The 13,209-nt window shown below is 34.7% G+C and overlaps 1 protein-coding gene across 2 annotated transcripts; it reads left to right on the top strand.

The window, feature by feature from the left end:
- LOC109224785 (transcription factor GAMYB-like) lies at positions 6,394-12,936 on the top strand. 2 transcript variants are annotated; one of them, XM_019389307.1, is made up of 3 exons: positions 6,394-6,824; positions 7,840-8,170; positions 11,196-12,935. In XM_019389307.1, exons 2-3 carry the CDS (start codon positions 7,841-7,843, stop codon positions 12,174-12,176), a joined length of 1,311 nt encoding a protein of 436 aa, XP_019244852.1. In that variant the 5' UTR covers positions 6,394-6,824; position 7,840; the 3' UTR covers positions 12,177-12,935. The 2 variants fall into 2 exon arrangements, with proteins under 2 accessions (XP_019244852.1, XP_019244850.1); XM_019389305.1 differs by lacking the exon at positions 6,394-6,824 and having other exon boundaries at positions 7,811-8,170; positions 11,196-12,936.

The following is a 13,209-nucleotide window of genomic DNA, read 5'->3' as shown; positions in this document are numbered from 1 at the left end:
CAAAGTTTGAGTGTATTTTGTATTTTTCAATTGCTATATTATAGTTGGTTTTTTTTTTTTGCTATGTATTTATGTATTCCGAAGTTTTTTTTGTGGTGCAGATCCCGATATTTTTTTAATTTTGTTATTTGAATATTGTTGAATTGAATATAGTAAATTGAATACAGTGTAAACGTAGCTACGAATGAATACAACCGAATATCACTATATTTGTGATTTTTTTGTTATATGAATACAGTTGAATTGAATATAATGTAAAATAGTTAAGAATGAATATAGCCGAATTGAATATAGTGTATATAGACAAATTGAATATAGCAGCATACACCTTCTTTCTTATTTTTTGTTATTTGCATACAACTGAATTCAATATAGTGAAATTGAATAGAATATAAAATATATTATTACGAATACATCAGAATTGAATATAGTGTATACAACTTAATTGAATACATCGACATATATCCTATGGCAAACAATTAGTAGCTACGCAATGTAATTAACTAAATTATAGCTAAGCCCAGCAATAAGCCTCCAAACAATAGTCATTTTTTGAAAAATCCTCAAAATAATAAGATTCATCATCACTTACAAATTGCATGAGTTCTAGAGCCACCAATATGGGCTTGGCCCGCTGGGCCAGTCCATGATTTAATAATGTTGGCTTAAGATTTTTGGAGCCTATTTAAAAATGAGCCTTTTAAGCCTATTCCAAGTAAGCTTGTGGCCCATGAGGCTTTTGATCGAGACTGGGCTGGGCCGGCCGTTGGGCTTAATAAGCGTATTTAATTAAAAATATAAAAAATATAGGAGACTAAAAATAACAAGAAGGGTAGTCCAATTTTAAACTAATAATATTTTTTTGTGAAGGTAAATATTTTTTCTTCTGCAAAGCTTTCTATAAAACACAAAAAATGAAACAATATTTCATTCAGTAAAAGTCAATACACAAAACAAACTATTCAAAAGTATTTTTGAAGGTGCTCATGGCATATCCAACACCAATAAATCATCTTCATCAAAGCACATTTGAATCCTCTTGTGAAACAAAGATGTCTTAAAATCTTCATTTTTATCTATATCTATAATTATATGCAATATTGTGTGTGTGTGTGTGTATATATATATATATATTATAATTTGCATCTTAGAGTTAACTTAAAATTTTTAAAACATTAATAGATATAATTTTAAAAAATGGGGCTAAGTCGGGTGACCAATACAAGTAAGACCTGGTCTAGAATACCATTTTTAGAAGGCCCTAACAGATATGATGCAACGACCCAGGCTCAGCTCATCTAAAGTGCAGTAGACTGGGCGCAAGGCCGGTCTGGCTAGCAGCGTATTACAAGCGTCTAAGGAGTTCTCTAGAGATCAAAGTTAATTTTCATCATATGCTTTTAAATAATGGTAACTTATCTTACCAACATGTCTGTGTAATCATACCGATTAAATTATGCTCTATTGATCAATATTGACGACCTATTAGTCATCGCCTAGGAGTCGTACGACTATCACTTAAGAAAGGCAGGAGATTTGCATCTATACCGAGTTTTGTCACGAGTTTTAACTGTGCACCCGCTTTGCAAAAAATTATGAAGCGACCCCACGTTTTCGGGGTGAAGTTGCAAGCAATACGTGGGCTGATTAGATACAAAGGCAGAATCACGCAACTTTCAGCCATTCTCAGGTAGAACGGGCCTGAAAGTGCACAGGCGCAGTATAAACTGAAGTTTATTTGTACTGTGATAAGATTGCTGAAGATTATATAACTATATATTTGAAAACCAAACTTCAGCCACTAACAAATAGGGCTGCAGAGTTTTTTTGTCTGGATTCATTAGATTTTGTCATAAAACCGTTTTCACAAACTCAGCAGAAGATGCTGAAAGTTTTTAGATGCAGTTTGTAAAACAATCTTCAGAACTAAAAATAGCTGAAGTTTTTGTTGTCCCGGATTCATTAGTTATGTCATAAAACTTTTTCAAAAACTTCAACAGAAGATGTTGAAGTTATTTAGTTCATTTGTAAAAACTTCAGCACTAAAATAACTGAAGTTTTTTTGTCCTGGATTCATTAGTTTTGTCATAAAAATATTTCAAAAACTTCAGCAAAAGATGCTAAAGTTATTTAATTCATTTGTAAGAACTTCAGCACTAAATAAGCTGAAGTTTTTTTGTCCTGGATAAGCTTTTTCAAAAATTTCAGCAGAAGATGCTGAAGTTATTTAGTTCATTTGTAAAAACTTCAGCACTATATAGGCTGAAGTTTTTTTTGTCCTGGATTCATTAGTTTTGTCATAAAGCTTTTTCAAAAACTTCAGCAAAAGATACTGAAGTTATTTAGTTCATTTGTAAAAACTTCAGCACTATATAAACTGAAGTTTTTGAAAAAGCTTTCTAACATACTAGATAAATAATCACCTTATTCTTTGAAAGTGTATTACTACTATAAAATAATCAGATTGCCAACAATATCCAAATCATAAATTTTGGAAACAATAAACGTGAAAAGAACATAATTACGTGGAAATATTCACAAATTATTGTCTACTACCTTACGTAATTATTTATAATTTATTTTTAAATAATCTGATAAACATACTTATGGCAATCATCCCATGAACTGAAGTTTCATAGCAGCACCAACAGCAGTAGAAGAAAGAAAAAGAAGAAGAAGAAAACGAAGGAGGAGAAGGAGGAGGAGAAAGGGGGCTGAAGTTGTTTAAAAAGTGGATACAAGTTAAAACTTTTAAAAAAAATGGGTATAGGTTAAATGGGGGCGACCAAATAGCGTGCCCGTGCAATTTTTACCTAAGAAAGTTGTATTTAGGCCTTAGACATGTCTTTAGAAGCTAATATGTTTTAGGGACCTTTTGCAAATACCCACCCATCACAAATAATTTACCCGCCCCTATTCATAAAGTTTCCCTCTACCCTTTTTTTTAATGCCTAGCCCTTCCAACCAAATAAAGTCAAACCAAGCTACTAAAATCAAGTCAAATCAAGTCAAGCTAAACCAATTCAAGCCAAACCAATCCAAGCCAAATCAAGTTATGTTAAGCCATTTGGGTAAGAAAAGTGGGATGGGTAGGTAGGTTGGGTAATTAGTTTTAATTAGGTAGATATATATTGTAACTAATTTTTAAATAGGTAAAAAAAGGTAATTAGTTTAAGCTCAATGTGTATTTTACATAAATTGTTCATTTAATTTTGGCTTAGTTGTACTCTTCTCCTCCTACTTGCCTTCGTTTGAACCTTACTCGGAATTTTTGAAATTGGATTTATGCTTTATCGACTTATTTCATATCATGGTTCAGGCGTTAAAAATCGATGAGGTTAAACATTAGTCAATACATCACAGCAATAATTTGGGAGAATCAATATAAATAAAGTTTCCCAATCTGAAGCCCATATACAATGAGAAAATAAATATGCTCATTTCAACCCAAAAAAATATGTATAATTTTGTATAGTAGCATAAAGGTCAATTTAAAACTCATACTTTTATGTATCATCTGCTTTAAAATTTAATAATAATACACGTTACTTTCATACTCGAGCATACCCCTCAAGATTGAGCAAGCACTTCGAGTTACAACAAAGTAGAAACAACAATACTATAAAGAAAAATCAGTGGAAAAAAAAGAAGTAATTTTTGCAAAATGTGCGTTGAATTTGTATTTTACCATTAGTTTTCATGTATCGATGCATTATTATTGGATTGTGATAGTGAAACTTTAAATTGAATATTTTGGTTGGTTTGATATTTAAATTTAATACTTTCTAAATTTTCTTCTTAAAACAAGGACGTAGATTTGTTCCGGTTTCATAAATGTCGTCTCTAGATCAAAAGTATGTTGTTGTGGAGCCTACGATTTACTACAATAGTGTAATTAATGAATCTTAGATGTCATTGACCACAGTTAAATAAACAGGATAGTCTTGATATAGACTAATTTAATAAGATAGTAGTCTTATTATAGACAATTATTATTAATTTAATAAGAGGAGCAGGGAAGGGAGCTAATGAAAAAGCTACTTATGTCTTTAAAGATAGCCATGTGACGAACACGTGGCACACTCAGGTACTAATGGACTCGAAGGAAAAAAAATGAGAAAATCTCACTTTGTACCCATTAATCTTAAATTATTTACCCTTTAATGCCCATGCCCAAACTATTTACTACTCCTACCCATGGGCCCCAAACTATTTACCCGATTTTTTCCTTTTCTTGTTTTCTTCTTCTTCACAGAGGCATATGAAAGTACCTGATTTTTTCCTTTTCTCGTTTTCTTCTTCTTCAAAGAGGCATCTGAAAGTACCCAATTTTTTCCTTTTCTCGTTTTCTTCTTCTTCACAGAGGCATTTGAAAGTAAAGTGAAAAAAAAAATATGAAATAGCAAAGAAAGGTAGCCATGGATGCGGAAGAAAGAACACAACAACCCGAGCTAGTTCTTGCACACAAACTCTTCCTTTTGACACACCCAGATGTCAATGACTTGGTAAAGTTCGCCTCCGTGAAGAAGACTTGGACAAACTCTTCCATTTCCCTTATATCCTTCTTCAAAAAGAAATTAGATCTAATTATTTTAAAGATTTCTTGTTTGATTCAAAGTGGGTGTTGTTAAATATTGCTTATAGTACCTTCTGGAAGTTTATACTGAAATTTGATAGCATTTGGAGCTGATTTGAGGTGATTGAGATCGAAATTTTCAGTTGAAAATCGAAGAAGAACACAACTACAATATACCACTACGGTATACAATATGCTGTAGGAGTATATAGCTATACTGCAACACTATACTATTATAGTTTACAAATCAGTATACCGCTACAGTATACTAATATACTATAGGAGTATATAGTTATACTGCAACAGTATACTATTATAGCATACAATATATTGTTATGGTATACTGTAATAATATGCAAGATACTGTAACAATATGTTGTAATAGTATACAATATACTATAATAGTATACTTATTTACCCGTAAATTCACTTGTCTTTTCCCTTTTAATTTGTTTTAAGCCTTTTTCCAAGCGTGAGGGGCAAACTGAAAATGCAAAAAAATAAAAATAAATTATAGTATGCTATATGATGTAACGGTATACTCTTACAATTAGGTCCCTTTAGAATTTTTACTTCTTTTTTTTTGACAACTGATATTATTTCAGTTTAATAATTGAATTAAATTTTTTTTAACTCTTTGCGTACAATTGTACCCTGTTGGTATAGCTATATACTATACCGATATCTTATGTTAGTTAATATTTTTTTGGTTGTATTAACTACATTTAATTGGTACACAATTTGATTTTTCTTTAGTAATAATATAAAAAAAATAATAAAAAATAGTAAAAATAGTAAATGAAATTAGATTATGAAGAGAAAAATAATATAAAAAAACAGAAGCTAAATAAAATTAGAAAAGGAAAAAAGATAAAAAAAAAGAAGAAGAAAACGAGAAAAAAAAAGGAGAAAAGAAAAAAGAAAAGAAAGAAGCATTGAAATAAAAAAGAATTGGAGAATAAAGAAAAAGTTCCCCACAAAACCTACTATGGGTAGGAAATGTAATTAGTTTATGGGTAGAAAAACAAATGGGCAGACAAGGGTAAATAGTTTTATTTTTGTAGGTAACTATATTAAACCCCCCCCCCCCCCCTCCCAAAAAAAAATAGAGTTGTGGAATTAGCCATGGATCAAGTAAGCTCGATATATCACACCCCTTAGAGTATCATCTTTCCCTAAATTCTGCGCATATACAGAATACATTATACATGGGATTGACTTTTTTCGGACCCTGCATGTTTGAGGTACTAATGGTTTAAAGAGAAAATGAACTAATGGGATGCTTTAGCCCAATTTTGTAAGAGACACAAACCTTAGAGTTAGGAAGTGGTATTACTTGCATTTAAAAAGTAAATTCGACCGAATCCTATTACTTTTGCTTAAATAGTAGTACTACCTTCGCTCCAATTTATCTGAACCTGTTTGACTGGACACAGAGTTTAAGAAAAAATGAACACTTTTGGAATTTGTGGTCCTAAATAAGTCAAAAAGGGGTCAGAGTATTTGTGTAGTTATAAAAGCTTCTCATTAAGGATAGAATAATAAGTTTAAGCTAAATTATTTCCAAATTTAAAAAGGGGTTATTCTTTTTGGAACGGATCAAAAAGGAAATAGGTTGACATAAACTGGAACAGAGGGAGTACTATTTATGCTAGAAAATATTAAACATATATATATATCTAATTGTGAAGCCAATAATAATTAAGATAACTTACAAGTTTTGTGACAAATTCAAACATAAACTCCAAATTCTGGCGTTTATAAGTCCAACTTTGGTTTCATATATATACACCTAAAAGAGTAAAGAGTCCATTTGGGATTCTTTACCAATGAAATGATTTGTTTCTGCTTGCTAACTAGTCCTCTCTCTCTCTCTCTCTCTATTCATTTTCCCTTTTGGATTCTTTTGCAAATTCCTTAATCCACGTGGTCCCAAGAATTGTTTGTAGAATTTTCCTTCTTTACCCATTTGGTTTTGAGTTGAGTATTCTTGATTTCACTTTCTAGCTGCCTGGGTTTTCTTTCGCTTTTTCTCCTGGGCTTATAACACAGAAACACAAAGGTTACTTTGGTCTTATTTGTATGAGTCTATTGTTGTTGGGGGCTTTCTTTTTTGTATGAATTTGAGTTTAAGCAATTTCTGGCCATTCGACTGAATTCTGGTCCTCTCCACTATTTTTTTTTTTTTTTGGAGGAACTGATCACCGGTTATTTGCTCCAAGACTCTGTGGGCAGCTTAAATCATCAGGTAAAAGACCTAAAAATGCGCAATTGGTTATGTTTAACATTTTTGGAGACCTTAGCTTTTAATATTTTAGCTTGAGCTCGTTGTGTTTAGCTGCTTTTTTTAAAAAAGTAATTTATGTTGCTCCTTTCAATTGGATTATAAATTATGAAATTGAGGCAGATGTTGGTGTCTGGCCACACCTCGACTATTCCACATGCCCACATGCAAATGGGAAGAAATCACCTAGTTTTTTTGCTTCAGCTAGTATTTGAACCTGAGACCTCCTGGTTCTCCTCCGATTTCATTTTGAGACTGAGATTTTGCTTTGCAATCTCAACAAACTCAACATTTTTTTAAGCGTTTATTAATACTTGCTTACATGGAAATTTGACAGCGGAGCCAGCAATTGCGTCCCCTTTTAAATTTTGTTCCTTATAAGCAAAATCATTCTAGTTTGTCTGATGCTGATTTTGGTGTTAAAATGATTGACAATGCTATTTGCGGTTTCTTTTTTAATGTTATGAGGTTTAAAAGTATGTTACTAGCTTTATGGTCAATATCATTTCCCTTGTCGTATTTCTGGGTCTCGACCAGTGAAAATTTCCTTGCATATTTGAGATAATGATTTTCGTCTGTGTTTCCTCATTTTATCCCCAACAGCTGGTTGTCACCTTATTTCGTAGTTAGATGAGATAATTAGGTCTTATGGGAATTCAAAAGCTTGGTCTATCTGTGTCTGCTAAATTTAGAATAAGTTATCCATTTTCCTCATTATTTATCTTTTCCTTTGTTGTTCTCCGGGAATCTATCCAAAACTTTCCTCTCAAAGTTGGCCATTTATTTATTTTCCCCCGCTTCTGATTGGACACTCAACTAGCTTTGTCATGGATGAGGTCACGCAATTTGGCACGTTGCTTTTATTTCTGCCTTGACTTCATAATTAACAACTTTATATCCCTTTCATTGGCCGTTACATATTGCACTTTAGTTGTTCAACAGTTTTAGATATGTGTATGACAAGTGAATGCGTTGACAGGATGACTTCAAAAGTTGGCGTGGGTTCGCCATCTGTTGAAGAAGCTAGCAGTGGAGGAAATATCAGAGGAGGTGTCCCACTGAAAAAAGGTCCTTGGACTAAAGAAGAAGACGCGGTTTTAATGGATTACATCAGAAAACATGGGGAAGGGAATTGGAGTGCCGTGCAGAAGCACTCAGGACTTGCTCGTTGCGGGAAAAGTTGCCGTTTGCGGTGGTCAAATCACCTAAGACCAGATTTAAAGAAAGGTGCTTTAACTCTAGAGGAAGTGCGTCGCATAAATGAACTGCATGCTAAGATAGGAAACAAATGGGCACAAATAGCTGCTAAGGTTTGCATCATGCCTCAATCTCTTTTAGCAGCTACTTATAGTTACAGACAAACGATGTGAGATGATTAAATGCCAAGAATGCTATCTGATGTAAATTTATTCCCGAGGATATTGGTTAAACAATTCAATATATAGATTTGGTAAACAATCTCCTTTGTTTAAATTACCATTTAACTCTTGATCCAAGTCCTTACCTGGTTACTGCAAATTATGCACGTAGACTATGGTGTCATTTCTTGGTCAAAAGCAAGAAAGAATAACTCATACACAGGATTCCTGGTCAGCCAAAAAAAAAAAAAAAACAAGAATATGTCTATAATTGGTGCAATGCACTACGATATTGTCTATTGTGCTTGTAGAGTTCCAGTCTTTGGGTTTGGTGGATAGTTGTTTGAAAACCTTGTCTTTCTCTATTAACAGTTTGTAATCACTCTGGTCTTAAATGATTACCCTTCTTTTCTGTTGGAGCTAACATATATAAATAAATGTGGCTGATCTTTACAATTTAAGGTTTTAGATGAAATGGTTCTCACAATTCAAGATGGTGTTGAAGCAGGAAGACCATGGATTTGGTTTGCACTGTCACCTAGAAATGTAGCTGGCCCAAGAAAAAAAATTAGGCCACTCATGAGGTGTTCTGTTGTGGAGTCAAAATAATTAATAGTGTCTGTGCTCTAATAGTTCACGTTTTTAAATGAGGCAATTTGCACACGTCAATTGCTTTATAATTTTCTGCTTCTGTTACATCAATTCTTTCCGGTACCGGATGCTTACCCACCTTAAATTTGTGCTGACTGCATTTCTGTGACAAAGTCATTCTAAATTGGTAGTCACCACAACACTCTCCAAATGGTTTTTGATACACCTAGATAAGTACTTATATGTGTGTGTGTGCGCGCGCGCGCCTGTCTGTGTAATTTAAATGTATATATGTATTTTTTCTATACTTCTTGGGAAGAAGTGATTAATGTTGATTCCTTATGTTCATCTATTTATAAGTTTCTGCATCTCTCCGAGTTTTCACCTTTGTATGCCTAAACCTTGTACATTGCAAGCTTTTTGGATTACACAGTCTTTTCTTTTTCTGGGAACTTCTGCTTGTGACTATGCTATCTGAACTTCTATGTGTTGTTTTCCCTCTGTTGTTAGTTATTGGTGTGCTTCTGTTGTTAGTTATAGGGCAATCTTTTTTTTTTTTAAATAAATTTATAATTGGTGATCCTCAATGATATTTGTATGCCCGAGTGCAGTCTGGTAAGACAATTTAAGTCTTCTTAACAATCAAATTTTCTTTTAAGACTTCTCTACTAGGACGGAGACTAAAAGCTGTGCCTTTTGAAACCAGTCTGGATGAGTAGTCCTCTGGGTTGGATTGGGAATCAGAATTCTGTATGCCTAATAATTTACAAGAAAGTTGGTGACTCTTGGAATGGCATGATCCTGGCCTCCTTTTGATCTAAATCTTGCACCATCATTTTTAGGACAGCCTTCCACTAATCTTCTTTACACCCTATGCTAAGGGGAAGAAATCCCCCCCCCCCCCCAAACCCAACGAAAGAAAAACGGGGGGGGGGGGGGTGAAGGAAAGCCCTCCTGCTCCTATTTCCTAATCAAGTTCTCAGATCTGAGATTTTTTAGACTCAATCATTGTCTAATATCCTTTTGTGATGAACTGCCAAATTGTGCCAATACTGTTGTATCCTAATAGTAAATTATTAGAAAAAATTACTAGAAGAAAGAAGTTGGGAGTAAAATGTAGACTTCAGGCAATCATCGTCTATGAATCTGGAACTTGTTAAGTAAGAGCTGTTGTTTGTTTCCATATGTTATGTTAGTTTTGCACCTTATTTGGATAGATACTATGTTTTACAAGTTGACTTTAAATAGTAGTAACAAGAAGTGCTCTACATGCAACAATGTTGTGAAGGGCGAAAAGCATAGAAATGACTAGTTTGAAAAGAAGAAAAGAAAGAAAAAGAAACAAGGAAAAGAAAGAGCTTTCCTGCGCAGGATGAAGATATTTGAAAAAGTTACCCTTCTTTAGTGGTTCAATCTAGCTGTTCATAATCAGAGGGCCTTTAGAGCCTTTTCTAGACTAGTGCAGCCTTTAGAGCTTAAGTAGCCTTGTGCATCCACTAGAATGTTGTGATGGCAGGTGCCACTTTAGTTTAGTTATATATCCTATTTTCTTAAAAGTTCTATATTTGCATGAGACATACCAGAAGCTGGCGGACGCCCGTGCACCCTTACATCTGAATGTAGGTCCGCCTCCAAATTTCAGCCTTAACATACTTTTATGTAATATTATGATGTGGTTGGCAGGTTAATACCACCTTATAAAAAAAGGTTTAGTTATGTTTACACTTACATTAGGTCCAGGTAGGAGTAGCAGTTAGATTTAGAGGACTACTTGTTTTAGTGAACTCTTAAATTGCCTAAAAAGACGAAATGTTACCATTTTTGAAGATGGTCCAAATAGGGCAGACATAGAGGATTCATCCTTTTCTTTGTTGATATAGAGGATCCATACAGTGGACACTGACTAGTTTGGGATTGAGACATAGGTGTTGGTTGGTTGGTTGTTAGTGCTTCCTTGGCCAGGACGGAATAAGTTCTGATTCAAATGAGTGGAGTAGCAGCCAATATCTTTTCCAGGCAAAAAGGAGAGAATGAAGTTATGGAATGATGATTCTCTTTGTTCCTTTTCTATCTTTTGTAATATCCTGGTCTGTTCTCCTTCATCCGAATGTTGCTTTGGCTGAACTCTTGCAGTATATATTATGCAGTAAAAAATGGTGACCTTATGCTTGGCAGAACTTGTATGTAAAGCATATTTGGATATAAATTTTTGTGGACTAAAAATGTGGACTCTCCTCTTTCGTAGCTTTCATTATTTCAGATGATACTTTCTGATACTGATTTTCTGTGAACTTTTTCAATTGAGTGATTAGTGCTATATGACACATTCTTTAAAGTTGAATAATGGCTATTTATTAAATTTTTCATGGCTTTTCCATTTTTCCAGTTGCCAGGCCGCACAGATAATGAGATAAAGAACTACTGGAACACCAGAATAAAGAAACAACAGCGTGTAGGCTTGCAAATGTACCCTCCGGATATTTGTTTCCAGGCATTTAGTGAGAACAAACAAAATAAGGAGCTGGGAATTTTCTCCTCTGCAAATTCACATCCTGATTTCTTGCCTATTTACGGTTTTGAGAGTCCAACTGTGGAATTCAAAAAATTGGAACCTAGTCAGCAGTTGTATCCTCGGGCACTTGTTAATATTGCTGCTAGTAGCTTTTTTGATATTCCTGCAACTAGCCTGCTGGCTCAGGCTCTTAGTTCTTCTAATACTTGTTCTGGCCTCTCAACAATGCATCCATCCAAGCGTATACGAGGATCAGAATCTTGGTTCTTTGGTATGACTGATGATCTTTTTCAAGCTTGCCATCAATATCAAAATAATGGTTCTTTGTTTGCTCAATCCTTGGGGTTTTCCTCGTCATATACACATAATCTGACATCTGATCATCACCCATCGTTCTCCGGTGAAATTCCTGGCAGCCATGCCCCTTTAAATGGCAACTCTTCTTCTTCAGAGCCCAAATGGGCTAAGAAGCTGGAGCTCCCTTCACTCCAAATTCGGATGGCAAATTGGGGTTCACCTTCCCCACTTCCTTCACTTGAGTCCTTCGATACTTTAATTCAATACCCTCCAAATGAGCATGCTGATTCGGGCAGTCTGTCACCTCGGAACAGTGGTCTATTGGACGCTGTACTTTATGAATCACAAACATCCAAAGCTTCAAAGCATAGTTCACATCAGGAGACTTCTTGTGATGTAGTGGATGATTCATGTCCTGATCTCCAAGAGACACAGTGGGGAACTTACAGTAACCCAATCTCTCCTTTAGGTCATTCTGCTGCATCAGTGTTGAGTGAATATACCCCTACGGAGGTTCATTGGATGAGCCCCCCAGTCAATAGCGATGGTGGCTGGTGAGAATGGTTATCGATTTGACTTATCAGAATTATCTGCAGAGTTGAACGTGTACAACTGTTTATGTCATTAGATTTCTCTATGATTTTGAATGATTCAAGGTTAAGCAGAAGAAGGTTGAGTTAGTTATCAAACCACCCGTTGTATTCCGAGATGGATTCGTGCTTTGCTCTCCTTGTCCCACAATAGAACAGGGGCAAGAACCATATGGAACTAAGATATGCTTTCGGGTCTGTTTTTTTTTTTTATGATTACAGCAGGGACTCCATCAAATGGTAAGTACCACATAATCTGGTTGTGGACTTGGTTCTTCTGCGGGATGCTGTGTCCACTGTCTAGCCAATAACCATTAACCTCAATGAGAGTACGGTACTTCTAATGTGCTGCCAACACCATTTTGATAAAAATGTAATTTTCACAGCTGAAACGACTATACAAGACAATGTAATATTTTGCATCCACTGGAGTTGCATACCGTTTGTGGAAATCAACTGAAAACACGGATTCTTCTATGTTGCATTATATTCTCGCTGTTAAATTCCACTGTGTTGATTAGGAATGCAAAGCACCTGTGACGTTCACCTTTATGATTGTCTGAAGATCCGTTGTGGGTAGCATTGATCTTGTTAGTAATATACTGTTGTCATCTTCAGTACTACCTGAGAGCCGGTTTCTGGAGACTGAACGGTTTCTGTTACCAGTGTTTCACATGGTCATGGACAGGCAGTTATAACTCTGCCAATTCAGTCTTGTAGTACTAAATGAATCAAACAGGTTTGCACTGCTACTGTTGTTGCAAAAACAGCCTGGTTTTAAGGGCTTAAAACCTTTATTCCTACATGTTAGTATATGTTATGCTACGTGAACTCGGTTATTGGACATGCTTTATAGAAGTGTATTAGTATTTGCTAGGAGTATATGTAGTTGTGCTATTTTTTGGTGATTTTGAAAAATCTTTATGAAGAACCTTCACCACCGTCACACTCCATGTAACATAGCATATATGTGGAGAGAAGGGATTGGGAAAAGTTTTGAG

This window comes from Nicotiana attenuata, chromosome 4 (genome assembly GCF_001879085.1).
Source record: "Nicotiana attenuata strain UT chromosome 4, NIATTr2, whole genome shotgun sequence".
NCBI classification, from domain to species: Eukaryota; Viridiplantae; Streptophyta; class Magnoliopsida; order Solanales; family Solanaceae; genus Nicotiana; species Nicotiana attenuata.
Note: the sequence above shows the minus strand (reverse complement) of the source record. Positions and strands in the feature narration are given on the sequence as shown.